Source organism: Sphaeramia orbicularis, chromosome 11, assembly GCF_902148855.1.
Source record: "Sphaeramia orbicularis chromosome 11, fSphaOr1.1, whole genome shotgun sequence".
In the NCBI taxonomy this organism is placed as follows: Eukaryota; Metazoa; Chordata; class Actinopteri; order Kurtiformes; family Apogonidae; genus Sphaeramia; species Sphaeramia orbicularis.
The window spans coordinates 25,378,810-25,401,146 of record NC_043967.1 but is presented as its reverse complement, the minus strand read 5'-3'; the positions used below and the strand labels follow the sequence as shown (position 1 = coordinate 25,401,146).

The following is a 22,337-nucleotide window of genomic DNA, read 5'->3' as shown; positions in this document are numbered from 1 at the left end:
AAGAGAAAAATATAAAAGGTTGCAAAAACAAAATTTGTTTTACTGACTAAACTTTTGACCATGACTGTAGCTTCATGAGTGTTTATTTTGTGCACTGACTACACTGTGAACTTATGGGTACTAGCTATATACTTGTGGCCTACTTTAGAGTTTATGAAAGTATATGTTTAGTGTAACATTACAATATGAGCATGCAAGTTTACAAGATTATAAGAAAAACAGTTCAGGTAGAGAACTTCAGTGAAGGCAATCTGTGCACAACAGTGCTAAATATTACTTTTTAAAATTTTATTTTGTCTTGATCTAAACATTACATACAAGTTGAGGCCATATACTTTTCAGTACAAGCCAGGTGTACTTAAGTATTTTGTTAAGTATATATCAAGTACATAAAAAGAGAGAATTCAATCCGCTTCTTAATTTAAGAAGCAGTAATATACTAGTAGACCACTTGAATAATCCTATTGTTGTCAGGGTTCCATGGTCAGAAAGTCCCTGATGTTAACATCTCTTCCACCAGGTGGATTTTGATCAGCTGCAGGAGAACCTGTGTCAGATGGAACGGCGTTGCAAAGCATCATGGGACCACCTGAAAGTGATTGCCAAGCACGAGATGAAGCCTCAGCTAAAGCAGAAGATGTCTGATTTCCTTAAAGACTGTGCAGAGAGGATAATCATCCTCAAGATAGTTCACCGCAGGATCATCAACAGGTGGCGGCCCTCACAATAATCATTCCACCCCAGAGTCTGTTTACACTGCATTCATTTACGGAAAAATACTAATATTTGGACAATTTGAAGGGATTAGTCTGTAAAAAATACCATATGGCATATGCATACATGCAGTCTCAAAATACTTAAGTTTTTTGTTACTGTTCATTTTTATCTTTAAGGTATTTACGATTTTAGAATTTTGTCATATTTTATAATAATAATAAAAATAATAATATAATAAAGTTTATTTATATCGCACTTTTTGCAGAAAATTTCACAAAGTGCTTTACAATAAAATCAGAAGTAAAATACATAGGAAAAAAAACCCCACACAGCTACATACCCAGGTATAAAACACACACACACATGCACACACACACACACACACACACACACACACACATGCTACATACACAGACACAGGCATAAAAATATAAAAGCAAATGTTCATAGCAGTGGTCATGGTCATGGTCATTTTACTTGTAGTAGCACAAACATTTCAATTCATTTAGACTTAAGGATACATTAATTACAATATGATGATCAGAAATTGAAGATCAATGCTGCTGTGGCCTCACAAGAAAACATCTGCTAATTATGACCAAATTTAACCTAAATGTGTTGTAGGATACAATAGTGAGAACTTTATTTTTATATATATATATATATATATATGTGTGTGTGTGTGTGTGTGTGTGTATGTATGTATGTATGTATATATATATATATATATATGTATATGTATATATGTATATATATATATATATATATATATATATATATATATATATGTGTGTGTGTGTGTGTGTGTATATATATGTGTGTGTGTGTGTATGTATGTATGTATGTATATATATGTATATATATATATATATATATATATATATATATATATATATATATATATATATATATATATATATATATATATATAAAACTAAATTCCTCTTCATATAGTCGTTATTACCTGAGTTTTCTGAGCTGTTGGACACATACAGTGACATGTGGTGGTGTTTCTACTTTATCATTTACCATATTAAACCCTGTTCTTCCTCCTAGGTTCCATTCCTTCCTGTTGTACCTTGGTCATCCTCCTTACAGTGTCAGAGAGATCAGCGTCCACCGCTTCAGTAAAATCCTCAGTGAGTTTGCTCTAGAGTACCGAACTACCCGTGACCGCGTCCTGCAGCAGAAACAGAAAAGGGCCGACCACCGTGAACGCAACAAGACCAGAGGCAAAATGATCATGGATGTCAACGCTCCTGTGAGTGTCACACACAGACACAGTTCACATACTTCCAGCTTTATCTTCTCATTCTTCTTTTTCCAAATCCACTGCAGCTCTTGTGCTTTTCTTTACCTTTTCTTTTCTTTGGCTCTTTTTTCTCCTGTAGTCTGATGATGAAGAGGAGAGTGAGGTATCACCATGTGTGCTGCCTGTCTGCATGTTTGTCTGAACGCATGAAACAAACAGCTAATCCAGACTAGAACACTCAAGTTTTTACCAAAAAAACTCTTAATCAAAGATAAGATAATTTAACCCATAAAGACTACTGCTACTTTTGTGGTCGTTCCCAACTTAATTTTTCTCTTTATTTAACCTTTCTTTAGCAATTATCACTATATTATTATAATATTTGTGGGGGGGTTTTCCTCATGAAAATCATGTGTTTTCCTATGTTTAATTCCCTGATCATGTTCATTAAAGCTCAGAATAAAGTTGAGGGTTATTCTGTCAAAAAACAAGAAAACTGAAGAAAAAGGGACTTTTTCAGCAAAATATATGAATAACTGAATGTAAAAGCAAGTGTCTCCATCCACCGTCACTGATGATGCTCCATGGGTTTTACTGGTGAATCAGTGTTGTAGGAGATGATAGTGTTTCCACGTTCACTACGGAGCCTCTGACATGGGTCATATCTGATGACTATGAAAAGATGACAAACTGCATTTATACCAATTATTTACATGGATTGACAAAATTGGTGGATCAACAGGTATTAAGCAGTTTACATCAGTAGATGGTTTTGGTCGCTGGTGAATGTTTGGGTCTTTATGGGTTAATAAAATCAGCTATGTATTGCCTGCTCTGACTATTCTCTGTGATGCTTCAGTTGTCGGTGGGCGATGTCAAAATGCAAAAATTGTTTAATTTGGAAGTTTGGATATATTTTTTTTACTTTTTTTGCCCAATCAGTCCGGCCGCTATGGCTCAGGCAGCAACAACAGCGGCCCCAGTGGCAGCCAGCAGGAAAGCGAGCAGCCTCAGGGTCTGGGCCACGCTGAAGACGCTGTAGAGCACGAGCACATGAAGGCGGTGCTGAGAACCAGCCTCACAGGAGGAGACAAGGAGGCCAGTGGTGTACCAGGACTCCGCACACGGACACGATCACGGCCCGGACGGGGAGGTGAGCGTTATTGTCTGCATCACTTGGTGCTCTAAGTTAAACCTTTTGACATAGCCATCCTTTTTTTTTTTTCTTTCTTTTTTTTTTTTTTTAACAAAACACTGCTTTTTCTTGTATAGTTGGACTTTTAATTTTCTATTTCACAAAAGATAAACACAGAAAACAGAAAAATCAATAGTAAGGTCACAGCACTTCAATTTTTTTTGGCCATTTGTTGAAGGAGCAATTTGTGGTATTTCTACTTTAAAACAATCTATGAGGTTCCAGTGATGTGGAGGAGGGTAGATGCTAATTTAGTGAACCAGAAAGTCTCAAATATTAATAGATGCATGAAAACGTACCTGAAATTACCATGTGACATAGTACCATGACCTTTATCAGCTGTAGCTCTTTTTCATTGAAGACAGTTGTCAACACTGGTGCTCAGTCTGCACTCAAACATGAGTCAAACATGAAAGGAATTCAATTCAGAAAACTTTATTTCTCCCCAGGGGACAAATCAAGTGTTAAACTAGGGGCACTTGAGCTGGTGAGAGATTGCAAAAAGTATTGGTTATTTTGTCAAGCGAATGTGATCAGGTCATTAGATGGCACTACATCAAACTGTACTATTAGACCATCTCACTTCAAAATAACACATTTTGAGAAAGCAGTACATATATTTTGACAATTGTACCTTCAAGAACTATGTTTACTATGACATTCAAGATGATATTAATGTTAATATCTAAGTTAAGCTGTATATCTCTGTTCAAAACTACCAGACTCCTTTGATAAAAACTGTATTTTTCTAACACAGAACACAGAAGTTCTTCATCTACCATTGCTTTAACTTATTTGATTGTTTGTTATTGTATGACTTTAATGTTTTAACACTTTAGTTTCACTGACTAGTCAAACTAACTGAAGCAGAAACTCAGAGGTTTGCATGATTTGAATAGTGCATTAATGTCATTTGTTACTAATATATTTCTTTCATTTGATGAAACTTATAAAATGCGTATCATTGTTCTTCAGTGTGACTCAGAAACACGTAGAAAAAAAGTTATGAAAAAAAGGAAACATGTAGTTTACACCTAAATAAACAAAACATTATAAAATAGGGTTAACGTTGCCTGCCCCCCCACCCACCCACCCACACACACACACACACACACACACACACCCCAGGGGCAGCAGGTAGGTCATGATAGTGATAGTGGATGCATGATAGTGGAGCCCACTTTGACTTTCACTTTGACCTTCTCACAGCTTTATCTACAGAGCTATATAACCCACCACGTCCTCTTCACGTTACTTTTAGAATCCCTCCCTCCTCCGGTCCCACAAATTTTTGGGGGCATGTGGGGGGGCACCAGTAGGCTCATGATACTATTAGTGGGGCGTGGTTCAAAAAAGGTTGAGAAACCCTGCATTAATCCTCTCTATTTCTGCTCGGTCTCTGCAGGCCGCACCGCACAGACATGGACACCAGCTGTGGAGGATGCACAGATCTGTGGAGAAGATGCTGCAGATGAGATCATGGAGCGTATAGTCAGATCAGCCACTCAGGGTCCAGGAACCAGAGCCCAGCCCAGAGAGAGGAGGAGGTCCAGAGCCAACCGCAAATCACGTAAGATCTGAACGCTAAGGATGCTCTCCATGAGGACAACAGTGGGCGTGTATTAACCCCTCGTCTCCTTTCTTCACAGTGAGGCGGACTCTGAAAAACGGTTTGACCCCAGAAGAAGCACTTGCTTTAGGATTAGCCGATTCTCCAGACGGACAGATGTGACCGTCCACCCTTCTGCCCGTCCACACAGATTAATCGCCACGTCTTTAACGTTTTGTCGTCCGTCAGTCTCAGTCCCTCTTAGGTTGTTACCAGCTGCTAATTTTGCCTGATGTGTCTGAGTGACGAAGCTGCAGCCATGATAGTGTCTTTAAGAAAAACGGAAGTCAAAGAAAAGGAACAGAACCAGAATGTCAGATACGGACTGATGAACGAAATTGGGTGATACAGCCTCTGCACTAATTGGAATCATGTTATTTATCGAAATGTATTTTAAGCACATTATTAGAACAAAGGGATCTTTTCTGTTTGTCGACGTCACCATTTATTTGAGCTGTGAATCTTGACTGTAAAGATTAACAGGAGGTGTTTAGGAAAGAGTTTTAAAGAATCCCAAATGTCAAAACTAACAACGAGGCAAATCATCCTTTGTGAAAATGTAAATGTTTGCTTCTGCAGCTGCACATTTGACAAGTGACAAACGTACATGTGTTTTGTAGGAACGTGAAAGGTTTTCAGTCTGATGAGTGCCTTTCATTTTAAAGGGACAGCGCTGTACCTTTTCGCCATCTCTAGTGTTTCATTCACCTCCTACTTCACAGGTGTCTCAAATGTCACATTCACAGGTGTAGTTATATCCCACTGAAACTGTATGCACCATGGACACAGTTTTTACTCTGGCTAAATGTTCTCAGTATTTATTTGCAAAGCTCAGATAGTCCTTTTGTCATCAAAAGACATTTTGCACCTTACACTTTCTCTCAATTTTTGTCATGGTGAAATAAGTGACTGATGAATATTCAAGGAAAAGGAACACAGTTTTTATCTCAGAGGAACTGTCTGTAAAGTGTAAAAAGAAAACAAAGATTAGGACTTTTTTTTAAAAAGAATTTAATCTATTTTGAAGGACATGCAGAGACTCCTGCATTAAATGTGTAAATGCCCTTGATAGCTGCGAAGTACTATATACCGTAGTACTACAGTGTGCATGTGTAGTGCGGTTCATGTTCTGTATTATTTTTGTAATTTCTGTAGAAACTTGTATTATAGTCTGGTGTGAAAAGAGGCTATTCTGTGAATTGTATTTAAAATGAATAGAAAGACGTCAGCTGAGGATTCAACATGTTGCTCAAAGGGGGCGGCGGTTTATGAGCTGGATTTGTAACAGACTCAGCGGTCGCATTGAACTTCATGAACTTGAACAAGTTGTGGGACAGTTTGGATAATATCTCATATAAAATGCCGGCCTCGCTCACGCTTCAGTGAGCTGATCATGCAGCCAGGGTTGCATACACTTTCACTTGAAATGCTGTGTATACACATTCTGCAATAAAAATACAGAAACCAGTGAGATAAGTGTTGATGTTTATTGTCATTTGTAAAGTCAGATGCCTGAATGTGTATTAAAAAAAGCTAACAAACAGAGGAGTGAAGATCTGAGCCTTCAGATCAGGTGGGTGTGACGCTACTGACCAACCTTTGGATTAATGAGACCATAAACTCCTCTACTTCTGCTTACAGTTCAAAGTTGTGTCCTCTCATTTCACTGCCATAGTTTTCAGGTTTCCGTCAGTATTACCTGTCTGTGTCCATGGCCAAGTCAATGAATCTCCTGTGGGGGTCCGGGTCGCCTCCCTGTTGGCGGGTTATGATCACTTTGGAGGAAAAGAAGCTGCAGGGCTACAAACACAAGCTGCTGTCATTTGAGAAAGGAGAGCACAAATCTCAGGAAGTCCTGGAGATCAACCCCAGAGGGCAGGTACTGTGGATTCAGCCTGAATATGCTACTGTACTATATATCACTACAGTCAAGTACAAGCTCATGAATCATCCTCTATGTCTGCAAAATATGTGAAATTCTCTAAAAAACACAAGTTGTACAGACAGCGCCATACAATGGATTAGTGCACGGGTGGCAAACATACGGCCCTCGGGCCAAAACTGGACCACCAAAGAGTCCAATCTGGCCTGTAGGATAAATCTGTGAAATGTAAAAATTACACAGAACATATTAAAATGATCGTGTGAAAATTATTTTAGTTCAAGCTCCACATACAGACCAATTCAATCTCAAGTGGGTCAGACCAGTAAAATCAGTAAAATAAAAACTCCAATTTTTTTTTCTCTTTGTTGTAGAGTAAAAAAGTGAAGTTAAATGAAATCCTATCCAGTCCTTTTACTAAAAAGTGTAAATAACCTGAAATGTCTTAAAGCTGCGGAAGACCTTCGTCACCAATTTTTCATCAAATCTGTCAAACCCCAGTCATAGCCTAAGAATCACAAATCTTTAAGTCTTTCTGTGATTACTCAGCTGAATCTCTTCCCTCACTGTGAACAGTTTCAAAGTGTACTCCACCATAAACAAGCCATTTGTTTACAAACAGAGCCGGGAGGTAACTCAGGCATCTTTGAAATTTTGTCACGATATGCATTGTGGGAAGCGGAGGTTCACGCAGCCGCCTGGCAGCAGCAGTGTAACTATATGATATCATATGGCTGCAACAAACAGGATGCGGAAACGGCTGGGGCTCCACTTCCCTCCAGCCGTTTCTGCATTTCAGCCATTTCCGCATTGTGTTTGTTGCAGTCATTTAAAATGTACTGCATGTTATAATACTGCTAATATGGCTTCTTCGCCAACTTCCAGTACAGACATGAGTGAAATTTCTGAAATGAGCCAGCGTCGTCCATAAGGCACAACATCTCAGGTTTCAGAAACTGTTGGAATTTTTCCAACTGGACAAACCAGAGTACCAGTAAAATGCCTTTTTTAAGGTAACATAGAAAACAGAAGACTTATTTACATTTGCAGGACTAAAAAATGTGTGATTTGTTAAAAAATACAAATTGCTCCTCCACAAGATGATGTGGAGGAAGGAAGAAGAACGTTGTGAGAACTTTAATTCTGCTCTGAGAAATGTACAAAAGTGACAAAGACTGAATATGTTCATTTTGTCAGTAGTGCTTCTCTGTTTTCTAAATGACACAGTGAAATTAGGACAGTTTTTTTGTCTGCACAGCTTGAAACCTGCTTCTTTATTCCAACGTGTTGTCATTTCATTCTGCCAGTTGCCAGCCTTCAGACATGGAGACAACATAGTGAACGAATCAGCTGCAACGTGTTTATATCTGGAGGTAAAACATCCCATTGACTGAACAATAACACACTAATGTAACGTCCTGCACCACTGCTGCACTAATCAGCTTAACCCTTGTGTGTTGTTTGCATTCTTATAAAAAATTAATTAAAAATCTGTCGTTCACAGGTCTGACAGACTCATGATCAGTGACTGAAATCCACCACCGGGCCAAATAAATAAATTAAATTAAATTATATTCCCAGGTGGATTTAACCCATTAAATAGTTCCGATCCTTTCAGTGATTAATTTGTTTCATCTACATCAAATTCATGACTATAACTGATGCAGTGAGTAGCTTTTTGTTTCTTAAACAACCATCAGTTTGATAGAGAATATAAAGATTGGACTGAGTTTCAATGGGAATAGGTCATGTGGTCTGATGAAATAATTACCCAACATACCTAGTTGTGGCACTGCTTAAGCGTATTGAAACAATGTCATAAACAAAACTAATGGCTAAATAAAGCTAACACTAAATATTAGGACAAGGGGCTTTTTTTTTTTGGCTTAATACATACTGACAATCAGTGAAAAAGCACCTAAATTAAAAAAAAACTTGTGTTTTATAGTGTATATTCCACTTATTTGTATTCATTAAATCTATTCACAGTGGTATAAGTGCTCAAATCAGATAACGCTTCAATTATTTTGTTTATCAAAAGTCAAAAGCACCACTGTTCACATTTAGTACTGGGTTAGAAATGAAGGACTGGTTAGTGCTGTACAAGTATTCTATATATAAATCCAAATCCTGTGTAAATGATACTGCACTTTGTAACCATATTATGCCTAAAACACACATCACCATGTATTTGGCTTAACTGAGGGTGGTGCATCCCAGAGAGTCATAACACTCTGGTTTTATTTGTGATCCATAGATGATACACACATATGGGAAGGACCAGTGTCAGGACCCTGTTTCTTATTTTTCACAGAATAAACATAGTAAAATACACTCAAATCCTCGAGGTGACAGGTTTTCAATGTCTGTCAGAGTATATGAAACACTGAGAAGATGTTCAAGCTATTAGACAACATTTATGACCGTGGGAAGATGTAATATTTGTGAAAGAAATCAATGAAGACAATACATGTAGTAAAGTAACAATAATATGCGCCACTACACAGATTATGTCTGTTCTGTAAATTTTCTGAGCTGGGTGACAATTAACACATCAGTAATCTATGTATTTTCCTGTATTTTTATTCATATATCAATTGATTTGTGAAAATACTGACTCTGTTCCCGTGTTTATCTATTTTTAGCTACGTCTCAGAGATCCGCTAATGTCATAGTGTACCACAAAACATGATTTTTTTTTTTTTTTTTATCATGTTCTTTAAAGAAAATTAGCGACTGTGTTTAAAGCTGAAAAAGGTACATTTGCAAATGTGTCACACAGACAAAAACACCACACAAGGGCCTCAGGTAATCGGAAGTAAATGATACTTTATGAGGACGGTGCCAACTTGGTGTCATCGTTATGTTCTCTATATTTTCTTCTGCTGTAATAGAATGAGTTCAAGTCCCAGGGCACCAAGCTGATTCCTGACAGTCCAGCAGAGCGGGCACTGATGTACCAACGCATGATGGAGGGTCTGACGCTCACGGATAAACTCAGTACGACAAACACAAACATTTTTCACCTCCCTCTGTTTGGATAGTCACATAAGTACTATACAATACCAACACTGTAAAAAGTTATGCAGGAAAAATCCAATCAATTGTTCAATTTCACTTCATTTGTGTGCAGTTCATAAACTACACTGCTGCCCATTAATGTGGAATAATTGTGTTTTCAGACAAATTCCTCTTTTTATTCTTATTTATACACATGCATACACAATGATTACATACTGAGTCCCATTACACTTCATCTATTAAGAATAAATCACATTTTCATAACCATTTCTTGAGAAGAGGTAAAACATATTTTATTATAATTTCATGGGCAACAGTGTATGCAGACAAAATAATGGGACACATTGAACTCATTACTGACAGGGCTCAGCAACAAAATGATAATAAGAAATGTCATAATATAATTTTATTATGCAATAAATATTGTGTTTTTATTCCATCTTTAGGGCTGATTTTATCCTCTGCAAAGGAGGTTTTTACTTCATTTTACTCCATGTCATTTTTTTTTTTATCATTGCAATTATTGTAATTCTAGATTTCTGAAATATCTGTCACATTCTGACAATAATTAATAATTTTAAACCTAAAGTAACCATCCAGTTCGTTCAACTCTGTCTTTAAACTTCAAATATTGATTTAACATTTATCATGATAATTAGTAACAAACATTTTTGTCATAATTATATTTCAAACAAACAGGAATATGAACTCCTACAAACTGTAGGTGTGATTTGGCACCGTTGTTTTTGTCCATATAAGTGACAACAGGTTACTGGTGGGACAGAAAATGTAATAGATAAAGATACAATAAATTATAATGGCAAATACATAAAAATAAGATAATATATAACCTCCTGGGACCCAGCTATGGGTTTTCTGTCCATGTTTGTGAACAAGAATTTCACAGCTTTATAACAAAAAGAAAGTCCACCACAAAGGACATTCCATAGTTATTTCAAAAATCTGAAAAAACAAACAAACTGTTGCTTCATGATGTTTCCAATATAGGCAATTATTTAAATAAAAAAAGCCAAAACTTGTACTTTTCTGGATCTCATGATGTTTAAAAAATAAAATAAAATGTAGAATAATTAAAAATGATTATAAAATGCAATATAATGTAAAATAATGAAACCGTCATCAGCAGAATACAATGTAATAAAATAATTAATTACTAGATAAATAAAATACATAAATACATTCAATTAAATGAGGTCACAAGAGGTTGGTTTTCCTCGACCCATAAAGGAACGTTTGACAGAAAGGAAATGATAAAATGTAAAGTAAGTATTAGTGTCAGATGACACAGTGGAGAAGAAAATGAAACATTTGCCTTTAAAATGCAGGGGAGTCAAAGCATAAGGAAACAGAAAGTGGAAAAACTGAAGTAAAGTTCAAGACGTTGATGTTTCTGCTTTATTTTGGTCTTAGATGCTGTTATCTACTACGAATGGTTTGTCCCTGAAGGTGAGAGACACAACTCAGCTGTGAACAGAAACAAAGAAGCTCTGGCCACTGAGCTCAAACTCTGGGAGAGTTACCTGCAGAAGGTAACGGATGATCTACAACAACAACAACAAAAAAAACACACACACACACACAGTCTATGCTGACGATACCCTGCTCTTCCTCAGGTGTCTGCAGGTTCATACCTGGCTGGAGCCTTCTCATTGGCTGATGTGATTGTTTTTCCAAACATTGCTTTTGCTTTTCGTTTTGGGTACGTACCGTAACTGCTCTGCCTGCAGTTTTTAATCCACTGATTTGTTTGTTTTTTTCATGACTATGTTTTTTTTTCTTCAGGTTATCTGTTGGACGTTACCCAAACCTGGCCAAATACTACAGGTTTCTGAAGGACAGAGCCAGCATTAAGTCCAGTTGGCCGCCACAGTGGCTGCCCAGTGCACAGGGTTTTGACAACCTGAAGGACCTCTGAAACACACAGACCACTTTGTATCTCCTACACCACTTTATTATATTGGTTTGTTAAACAGTAATAAATAAAATATCATTTTCCATAAAGACTCTATATTTATTGATGCTTATTTCCTACAGAAAAACAGATCCTTCTCAAAATATATAAAAAAAAATATAATCAGTATCTCAGTGATGTTAAACATTAACTCATTAGCTCTCAGATATTAATCCATTATTTTGGAAATGCGTCATATTATTTTCAGTTAGTAACTAATTTTTGAAGAATGGTTCGCAGTATTCTAAGATATAACCCATCATTGTGAAAAGCTTCTCATTATTTTGAGTTGATGATCATCATTTTAGGAATAATTCACCGTGAAGATATTGAAAATAATCTTTATTATTTTTAGATAGCATGTCATTATTTTCATGTTATTTTTTAGACACTAAGCCATAGTATTTTGAGACAGCAATCTAGTACTTTCTGAAAGTTTCTCCTCATTTTGAAATAACTTTGTAAATGTTTCAAAATGTTTGAGAAAACGCCATTATCATGAGAAATACTCTCATTACTTTTGTAACTAATTCATAATTTGAGGACAGTTTAATGTTATGTCATACAAATCTGTTATTTTGTGAACTTTTCACATGATTTTGAGATGCTGAGTTATTATTTTGACAAACACTTTCATGATTTTAGATACAAGCTCAGGCTTTACTTGAGGAAACTTTCACAGTATTTTGAGATAGTGATGCACTATTTTCAGAAATGTTCTCATTATTTGAGATACTAAGTCATTACTTTGTAAACATTAAGAAATATTTGAGATTGTGAGTTATTATTTTTGACAAATTTTTACTAGATTTTCTTGTGATTTGTTTGGCTACATAAAAGTGTGTAATCATAGGGCTCATATGTGCCTTTAAATTGCCCCCCGGGAACAAGTAAATGCTTTTTTTGAATTGAATTGAATTGAATCTAATGTTAATATTTTGCTTCAGGCATTTGCTTTTGTTGGTGGTTGTATTGTGTTTTTTTTGTTTTCCTAAATTTATTTTATTTATTTATTTATTTATTAGGGACAGTGCATATTAATGAACATCTATAACAATTGCAGCTGTAAATATGTCAGATTGTCGCAGCAGTGCTAATTTCCATCTGTAGTCCCTAGGCAGATGACAAGACAGACAGTTGATAAAAAGGCAAAACATCATAAAAACACACAGTGAGGACAATCTACTGATAGTCACAGGCTTGGTTTTTCTTCAGCCAATGTTTCAGTTGTGATTTGAAGGAAGCATATGACTGTGAGTGTCTTATGTTGAGTGGTAAACTGTTCCAATTTTCAGTTCCAGTGACTGAAAGTGTAGTTTGTCCAACAGTAGTGTGCCTGCGTGGCACCTCAGTCTCCTGGAGCTGTGGCCCTGGTGACCAGCCCACTGACAGAGCAGGATTTGATCAAATCTGTCAAGGGAGGAGAGGCAAGTCCATGCAAGACTTTAAATATCAGGCACGCATTTTTAAAATTCACAAAATTCTTAAAATTAAGACTTTTATATTTATCTAAAACAATGCAGTGGTGGAAATTAAATGTTTTATTGTCAAATATTTTTATGGCTTTCTTAACCCTTTCATGCATGAATTATGAGAACTTTAATCAAGATTTTTTTTCCAGAATGTTTTTATTCCTCTTTAGGCATTAAAAAAAAAACAATGCAATTGGAAAAAAAAGTATGAACTTATTTTTCTTGGAGCTGCAAAAATATCCACTCAGCTGGACACCATGTGTTTAATTTTTGAAGCAAAGAAACATGTACAGGGTGGGGAAGCAAAATTTACAATGAACATTTAGTTGTTTTTTCTCAGCAGGCACTACGTCAATTGTTTTGAAACCAAACATATATTGATGTCATAATCATACCTAACACTATTATCCATTACCTTTTCAGAAACTTTTGCCCATATGAGTAATCAGCAAAGCAAACGTCAAAGAGTGTGTGATTTGCTGAATGCACTCGTCACACCAAAGGAGATTTCAAAAATAGTTGGAGTGTCCATAAAGACTGTTTATAATGGAAAGAAGAGAATGACTATGAGCAAAACTATTAGGAGAAAGTCTGGAAGATACTATTAAAGAAGAATGGGAGAAGTTGTCATCCAAATATTTGAGGAACACTTGCGCAAGTTGTGAAGGCAGTTATTGAGAAAGAAGGAGGACACATAGAATAAAACCATTTTCTATTATGTAAATTTTCTTGTGGCAAATAAATTCTCATGACTTTCAATAAACTAATTGGTCATACACTGTCTTTCAATCCCTGCCTCAAAATATTGTAAATTTTGCTTCCCCACCCTGTATGTACAGATATTACTGTCTGAAAACATATTTAATGCTGCTAATCTGATGTTTTGTCACATTTTAACATACTCTAATACTAATTATTACTCACTCCATGGAGGTAATAACGCAAAAAAACCCAACCATTTTGTTAAAAAAAAAAAAAAAGCTGTTATTACAGTCTAATAACAATATCAAGCAATTTTTTTTACACTTAAACATATCACTGCAGATTAGGTTTATAAAGAACAGCAAATGTACAATAATGGTCTGAATTGCAGTGCATAGGATGATGCATAAGTGTCCACTGTGTTGGCTGATATGGAACTAAAACAACAAAATTAATGAATATACAAAAGAACAGCTGTAGAATACAGGGGTTGGACAAAATAATGGAAACGCCTTAAAAAATCAACAAAATATAATTTAATATGGTGTAGGTCCGCCTTTTGCGGCAATTACAGCCTCAATTCTCCGAGGTATTGATTCATACAACTTGTGAATTGTTTCCAAAGGAATTTTAAGCCATTCTTCAGTTAGAATACCCTCCAACTCTTTTAGAGACGATGGCGGTGGAAATTGGCGTCTTACTTGAATCTCTAAAACTGACCATAAATGCTCAATAATGTTGAGGTCTGGGGACTGTGCCGGCCATACGAGATGCTCAACTTCATTAGAATGTTCCTCATGCCATTCTTTAACAATTCTAGCTGTATGGATTGGGGCATTATCATCTTGAGGTGAAGGTGTTTCCATTATTTTGTCCAACCCCTATAACTGTCCACTGTAGTGACCACTATGCATGAAAGGGTTAAAAAAAATTCTATAAATTAAAAAAAAAAAAATCATTCATTCATTCATTCATTCAACTTTACTAATGGCGTGTTCTTCCCTCATCGTGACCTAAATGTTCTTCCATATATACAGGGCTTTTGCCTACAGTTACTATTAGCTGCAGGGTACTCATCCAGACACTAGATGGCGGTGTGCGCTGTCATCCCGTCTTGAATGACACATTATTAACTGGTGGAGGAGAAGCGCGGTCCCGTTGTTTGATGCGCAGATCTAATCAGAGCGCATGCGCAGACACGGACCCATTTGACACAGCGATTTAGCCCAGGAGTTTGGTTTGGTCTGGTGTAAAATCCACAACAATGGCCCAGGACATGACTCTGCTGTGGGGCACCGGCTCTCCTCCCTGCTGGAGGGTCATGATAGCTCTGGAGGAGAAGAACCTGCAGGGATACAACAGCAAACTGCTTTCCTTCGACAAAATGGAGCATAAGTCCCAAGAAGTGTTAGATATGAATCCCAGGGGACAGGTAGGAGGTGCACTCCAAAACACACCTGGACATGGACACCACAGGAGAACTGGGCACATGATAAGACATTCATTCCCCTGTCAGTTTAGTCCTGGACACGGCTCTCAGCTTTATCTGTGACATCTGTTTACAAAGTGAGCCTCATTATGTTAGGTTTTTAAGATGCCCTTGGTGACACCGTATGATCTGTTCCAACAATAAAAGGAAATCCACTTTATTTCTGCTGACATGTGGTAACCAAACAGTGAAATAAGTTTGTACTGAAGTGCATTTTCACTCAAAGAACCATAGAGGGCAGTCATAACCAAAGAAATGAAATAAGAGCAGGACGGAGTTATTAAAAAGTTGAATATCATGTAAAAACACTATAACATGATGTTTTTTTCTCTACATCTAACCTTTCCTTAATGATTTATCACCATTCATAAAATTATCTTCTGCATTTTGCATTTTTTCACTGAAATTCAAGAGAGTAAGAGAGTGAGAAAGCGCTGTGCAGCAGTATTAGAGCTGCAACCGATTAATCGATTCAAAGTGATCCAAAAAAAATCATTCAACCACAATTCTCCTGACTCAAAGCTTTGTTTCCGTCATTTCTCTGCTCTTAAATATTGGTTCCACTGTTGTGTTTCACACGGACACTTATTGTGACGCACAAAGAAGCTTCAATTCAGGAAAACTGCAATACAGGGTGTCCCATAAGTCTCCATACATAGGAAAAATAAACGTTTCTTGACATAAACCATTTTTATTTATATAATATGCTCTATATGACTGCCATTTTGTCGGGAACACATTTCAATGCGTGTCCTCCACTGCTGAAGAACTATAAAGAAATATAAAGAAATACATGTTAGAACCATATATGTATGGAATGTATTATGTCTCCTTTGTATGGAGACTTATGGGACACCCTGTAGAATATTTCCCTTCAATCAATTCGAGTCGATTAATCCAATCGTGAATTTTTGCATTTGCTTCAAGCACCTAATCGATTAATCAGTTGCAGCTCTATCCAGTACTAATCATTCCATATCTGCTTTTAAAAATTAATTTAGCCGCAACCATAATAGCTCAAATTGTAGGTCTAAGCTAGTACTTTAATATGCCATTAAAGAATAATCACCAAATATTTAATAAAAACATGAATTTATCATCATTGACAAAATAACGAAGTGAGGAAAAATATACAGCTGTTATTCGAGGTTTGGAAAAAACACCAAAAAGTGCTGTTCCTCGAGGAAAGTGCAAATATTTAGCATACCACACTTTCTTAATATATGAGAGTACATTATATCCAAAAATGAAACTGATATTTTTATTTTAGTTTTAAAAAAACATTAATTCATGGTAATGCAGTGAAAATCCAAAAAAGTAACACAGTGAGGTGTTTGTTCAGTGTGATGCACCAGAATAATCAAAGATTTTATTAAGATACTGATAAAATTATCAGTTTTTGTTGATATGTTTTATTACTATATTTAATTAATACACATCTTTCTGCTGTGTTTTTTTTTCTTCTTTTTTTATTTTTTGTTTTTATAATAAATAACATTCAAAATCATTATAGGTTTTGATATTTATGAAATATGAGACTAGACACAGGCATATATTTTGAATATATATATTTACACATTGCTATTTGCATTCTGAATTTATGCTGTATACATTCATTTACAACCTTTACTGTTCTTAATTTACACTGTATTCTGTATACGTGGCAGCAAATAAATAAATACATTAAATAAACACATTTTTAGAAACTAGAGATATATGTTTTTCATACTGAGTAATCAAAAATATTGTTTTAGAGAAAAAATAAATTGACCCTGATGTTCACTTTTGCATGGCCAGGCCCATTTACTGACCACGTAGATGTTCATAAAACCTCAGAGAATATATCAGTGAAAACTGATGAAAAGGTGACCTGTTTTTTGCAAAGTTTCTCATTAACTGAACATAAACATGCATCTATTTGCCTAATAACATGGGTTTTATTGATTAATCAAATTTATAGAAGACTACAGCATTTACACGTTCACTACAGAGCCTCTGAATGTCCAAATAAGACACATCTGATGCCACTGAAAATCTGAGAATCTGCATTTTACCTGAATTATTTACACATATTGATAGGATCAGTAGTTCCTGAGCCTCCAAGCCAATGATCAGTTCTATGAAAAGTTCTGCAATATCTAACATCTTTCTATTTGATACTGTAGGTTTTCCTAAGCAGCTCCAATATGAACAATGCTGTAATAGGAATTAATTAATCTGATGAAAACAAATGGTTGATCTCATAGTAACATGTTGTGTTTAACAGAATTATTCTATTTCTCAGCTTCCCACATTCAAACATGGAGACAACGTAGTGAATGAATCCTATGGAGCCTGTTTTTACCTGGAGGTGAGGCAAATCAACTTTATAGACAGTACATGTGGAGTGTGAAGATGTTCAGTTGTGCATCTGTTTATGTGTGCTTTCTTTTGGATAACAGAGTCAGTTTAAGTCCCAAGGAAACAAACTGATCCCAGACAGTCCAGCAGAGCAGGCCCTGATGTACCAGCGCATGTTTGAAGGTCTTCCATTCTACGAAAAACTCAGTAAGAGGCTAAATCCTGTTTGATGGCATTGTCATAGTAGCTCTTTTTTATCATAATTAAGCAATTATGTAAATATAGAATGAACAATTAATGAACAGTTAATAGTTGGGTTTTCGAAAGACGACATACACGTAAACCTGTTTCCACTGAGGCTTTTCTGTAGCTGGTTCAGAGCCGGGACCTAATGTCAAACCAGTTCTTTGTGTTTCAGACAAAGAACCAGCTCTTTGTTCAGGTCTAATTGCATTCTGGTCTTCAATATTTAAAGCGTATTCCGCAATTTCTGGTCTGACCATTGACCCCTGCTCTTTTATCGGACTTTTTGGTGTATCATTAGCAGATCTCCCACTACAAAGGCCGCAATTAAATAGTATAGCCTACTCGTCCTTTTTAGCATGGCAACTCATTCTTTTAAACTGGAAGAATGACAAACTCCCCTCCTTTGGCAGATGGATATGTGATGCCATGTGTTTCCTTAAAATAGAAAAGATTAGATAGACATTGAATGGATCAATGGGGAAGTTTACTGTGCTATGGCATCCTTTTATTTCTTATGTAGAACAGCTGACAATGCACCTTAACTCTGGATAATGTGTCTGTATGTGTACAAAGTGATTGGGTAACTACATAGTGGAGTTTGTTTGTTTTTTGTTTTGTGGCGTCTTATACCCCTGCTGTATGTCTCAGTGTTTGTATTACTTTTTTTGTATGTTTGAAAGATTTAATAAAAAAAAAAGAACCAGCTCTTGTTCAGGAAAGCTTATTTCAGAGAAGAACCAGTGCTTTTTGGGTCTAGAACCAAGAGCTCTGTAGTCCAGGGGTGGGATTATTGATGCCCTGTACACACTAGTAACTTTTCCATTGACCCTCAAATTGCGCAAATATAAGTTGTGCATAAAAATTTACCTAACGGAAAAACAACAATTTCGCTAAAAGTCTCATTTTTTGATTAAAAGTTTTTGCACTGGCAAGAGGTGGTTTTTCGAGCGTAGCACAAATGGTATACCACGCAAAACTGCAATGGAAAGATCTTTTTTCGCAACTAGAGTCAGGTGAATTAAAAAAACAGATGTTGACGGATGTTACAACAAGCAAAGACAAAGAAGAAACATGTTGTGGTATACAGGGGTTGGACAAAATAATGGAAACACCTTAAAAAATCAACAAAATATAATTTAATATGGTGTAGGTCCGCCTTTTGCGGCAATTACAGCCTCAATTCTCTGAGGTATTGATTCATACAACTTGTGAATTGTTTCCAAAGGAATTTTAAGCCATTCTTCAGTTAGAATACCCTCCAACTCTTTTAGAGACGATGGCGGTGGAAATCGACATCTTACTTGAATCTCTAAAACTGACCATAAATGCTCAATACTGTTGAGGTCTGGGGACTGTGCCGGCCATACGAGATGCTCAACTTCATTAGAATGTTCCTCATGCCATTCTTTAACAATTCTAGCTGTATGGATTGGGGCATTATCATCTTGAGGTGAAGGTGTTTCCATTATTTTGTCCAACCCCTGTATGTGTGGACACACCAGGAAACCCAATCATTTTTTTAATTTAGTACAAGATAAAGGGGTAATATATAATAATAATGAATATATCTGTAAATCAACATCATATTTGTATTCGTCGCCATGTTTATGGAAGGACTTCTCGTGTCATCTTGCGATAATAAATAAATAAATCATCGCATTTGTGATTTAATGGAAAATCCAACATCACACACTTCTGTTTTTTCGACATTTAGTAAATATCGATAAAGTTTTGCGCAGATGTCCAATGGAAAAGCGACTACTAATGCACATATTTTGCAGAAACTGATATTTTTCTCTACCTTTACACCTCTTGTTCACATGTGAATGGTGTGTTATGATGCTGAAATAGAGGTTTCTAAATATGCTTTTCAGATTGAAGATTCAAACTCCAAGAAGAGAGAGATTACACACCTCATTTTGTGCCTGTGTGTTACTGCTTTGTGGAATGAACCTGCATAAGTCCAGTCCATTTACACAGTCTTAACCTTTGTCCTCAGATGCCGTCATCTACTATGACTGGTTTGTCCCTGAAGGTGAGAGGCATGACTCAGCTCTAAACAGAAACAAAGAAGCTCTGGCCACTGAGCTCAAACTGTGGGAGAGTTACCTGGAGAAGGTAGTGTCTGCACCACAAACATTTGCAAACCAAACACTCCCTGACCCACCCAGTGCTCCGTTTTGATCCTGTCTTGTTTTTTTTAGTTGGGCCCAGGCTCTTACCTGGCTGGACCACTCTTCTCACTGGCAGACGTGACAATCTTTCCAACAGTGGCCACACTGTTTAGATTTGGGTATGTTTAAAAAAAAAAAAAAGAAGCCCCTCCATATTACACCTGCAGTATAAGATTAATTTGCATGTCTTCTATTTAAATCCCTCAGGTTATCTGCAGAGCGTTATCCCAAACTGGCAGAGTATCATGCTTTGGTAAAGGATCGACCCAGCGTTAAAGCCAGCTGGCCGCCTCATTGGCTGGAAAACCCAAAAGGACAGGACACACTGAAAGAGATCTAAGATTTAAGAGAACCCAATTAACGGTCAGATCCCAGTAATGTTGATGTAGTTTGATCTGGATGAAAAGTTTCACCACATTCAGTATTAGATACGTCAATTGTGTTGATTTTTTTTTTTTTTCTAAGTAGCTAAAAATGTTGTGAAAGATGCCGACTGTTATAAATTACTGCCACAGTAGCTGAGGTTTTGTGTGTTGTTTATTGATTGGTTAAACATTAAAAAGTTTATCTGCCCTTAGTGTTCTCTCTTTACCAATAATCGTCTGGTACTTTACACTGTTCAACATTCCATCTCTGTGTAGTAACAGGCAGAGGGATGAGATCACATTGTTTAATTGTTTTCACACATATACATTTACCAAAAAAAAGTTTCTCTGTTTTTTGCATAAATACATAAATAGAAAATACATTACACAATACATTTGGACTTTTATGTCCTATAATTATTTGATGGAAAATCAATTAAACAAAGATGGTTGCACTTCTTTCTTTATTGACTAAGAAAAAAATTCCAATCTTGCATTTTTTTATGTGGCAAAAGTTAAAAGATTATGGATTACTTTTAAGGGAATGTCAGAGTTGTGTATTTCAATCAGTGGTTTGTCTGTGAAGTGTGTGTTGGTGTCTGTAGTCTGTGTCATGGGTTTGTGAAAGTGGCTCATGGCTGGAGCAAAGTACATTTCTGCAGAGTGGGAGTGTTGGATAAATTAATCAAATATGGCCTGCAGAGCTGGAAACTCCTGATTTGATTTTGTAATGCAAGTAAATTCACAATGAGAACTCTATCAAATAGTTTAACTTTGCTTTTACCACTAAAAGCAATTCAACCCTTAAACTTTTCTATGTATCTGTTCTATAGTCTTTGTGTCAGTTTCTTCTGCAGGTGGATGCCAGTGTGCTTACATAAAGTGTGTGTTCTGATGGGAGGTGATGTTGGCTCAACTACTAAACAAATAACTCTCATTTGCTTATAACCATGACTTTTTTTGTAGGACTCAGGCCACAGTGGATCCCAGGTGAGCCTCTATGAAACTAAAGTTTGCTCTTTTCATCTGACTTCCTATGTACACATGTCCATTGAGCTCTCTGAACAAACTGCATTGTAAAGTGACATTCTGGGTCTGCACTTAAGTCAAATAAAGCGAGATGGCAAAGCCCCAGATGTGTCATGAGTCTGAATAAAAGTTGGAATTTCACAAGTGCTATTATGTATTGTGTAATCAGCACATAAGAGGTAAATGCATCATTTCAAAAGCTCAATAAGACCTGAGTTTTAATCTCAGATCTTTATTGAACATGTAGGCGGGCTTAGGATGACAGGAGCTGTGTTTTATTACCTGAATAGGCCTGTCACACATGGTTTACTCTGCACAAAGTTAACTGAAATGACCTGTCATTGTGACTCTGCATAAATTAGAAAACTGTCTCTAAATCATCACCCAGTATCATCCCATGCAGGCATTTGCGCTTTTTGCATTTGTGTATTAAATGTACTGCATGCTCTTTAAATTTTACTATATCAGTTAAAATGTTAAAGCATGTCCTCTTTATGCTTTGTCTTCTGTTAACAACTATGACAACTATAATGACAAACCAGTTTCCCACTCAATGCATGATGACTTTGCAGAATGTCCCAGCTAGTATGCATACCGATGAGGACGATTATTATCAGTGCAAAAAAGATTATTGCAGATTGTGAGGGATCTGCAGGCAGGGTTAGGGTTAGGGTTATGGTATATATGAATTCTGGATAACCCCCCTTGGTCTTTTGGGGAAACAGTTGGGACTGGGGCCCCCATTGTTGGGGGCTGGTGTGGGAAGGGGAATCCATGCTTGTTTCTGGTGTGACATTGTTGCACATACTTTAAAGAAAAAAAAAAAAAAACAGTAAAGAAATAAAAGAGCTCTCTAAAGTTGGATGCTGTCT

The 22,337-nt window shown here is 36.4% G+C and overlaps 3 protein-coding genes across 6 annotated transcripts in view; all 3 read left to right on the top strand.

Annotated features, from left to right (window-relative positions):
• The window catches only part of fhod3a (formin homology 2 domain containing 3a), an 81,887-nt gene extending 75,643 nt beyond the window's left edge, over positions 1-6,244 (top strand). For 3 of the 4 annotated variants that reach the window (XM_030147806.1, XM_030147805.1, XM_030147803.1), the window contains 6 exons: positions 521-711; positions 1,774-1,978; positions 2,109-2,132; positions 2,912-3,122; positions 4,570-4,734; positions 4,814-6,244. In XM_030147806.1, the coding sequence (XP_030003666.1) occupies positions 521-711; positions 1,774-1,978; positions 2,109-2,132; positions 2,912-3,122; positions 4,570-4,734; positions 4,814-4,896 (879 nt within the window). In that variant the 3' untranslated portion in view covers positions 4,897-6,244. The remainder of the gene's footprint in view (positions 1-520; positions 712-1,773; positions 1,979-2,108; positions 2,133-2,911; positions 3,123-4,569; positions 4,735-4,813) is intronic. The other variant, XM_030147804.1, reaches the window with a different exon arrangement.
• Positions 6,245-6,332: 88 nt separating this feature from the next.
• Positions 6,333-11,643, top strand: LOC115428658 (glutathione S-transferase A-like). The gene is made up of 6 exons (XM_030147814.1): positions 6,333-6,652; positions 7,963-8,028; positions 9,550-9,655; positions 11,108-11,226; positions 11,311-11,396; positions 11,480-11,643. The coding sequence occupies exons 1-6, from the start codon at positions 6,485-6,487 to the stop codon at positions 11,610-11,612; spliced, it is 678 nt and encodes a 225-aa protein (XP_030003674.1). The 5' UTR covers positions 6,333-6,484; the 3' UTR covers positions 11,613-11,643.
• A 3,357-nt stretch (positions 11,644-15,000) lies between these two features.
• On the top strand, positions 15,001-21,570 carry LOC115428657 (glutathione S-transferase A-like). The gene is made up of 6 exons (XM_030147813.1): positions 15,001-15,254; positions 17,596-17,661; positions 17,753-17,858; positions 19,897-20,015; positions 20,102-20,190; positions 20,279-21,570. The coding sequence occupies exons 1-6, from the start codon at positions 15,087-15,089 to the stop codon at positions 20,409-20,411; spliced, it is 681 nt and encodes a 226-aa protein (XP_030003673.1). The 5' UTR covers positions 15,001-15,086; the 3' UTR covers positions 20,412-21,570.
• The last annotated feature ends 767 nt before the right edge of the window (positions 21,571-22,337 follow it).

Coding starts and splice junctions, on each gene's coding strand:
- LOC115428658 (XM_030147814.1), top strand. CDS start 6,485: ATGGCCAAGTCAATGAATCTCCTGTGGGGGTCCGGGTCGCCTCCCTGT. Junction 8,029..9,549: donor CAACGTGTTTATATCTGGAG/GTAAAACATCCC, acceptor CTGCTGTAATAG/AATGAGTTCAAGTCCCAGGG. Junction 11,227..11,310: donor GGGAGAGTTACCTGCAGAAG/GTAACGGATGAT, acceptor GCTCTTCCTCAG/GTGTCTGCAGGTTCATACCT.
- LOC115428657 (XM_030147813.1), top strand. CDS start 15,087: ATGGCCCAGGACATGACTCTGCTGTGGGGCACCGGCTCTCCTCCCTGC. Junction 15,255..17,595: donor ATATGAATCCCAGGGGACAG/GTAGGAGGTGCA, acceptor TCTATTTCTCAG/CTTCCCACATTCAAACATGG. Junction 20,191..20,278: donor GCCACACTGTTTAGATTTGG/GTATGTTTAAAA, acceptor TAAATCCCTCAG/GTTATCTGCAGAGCGTTATC.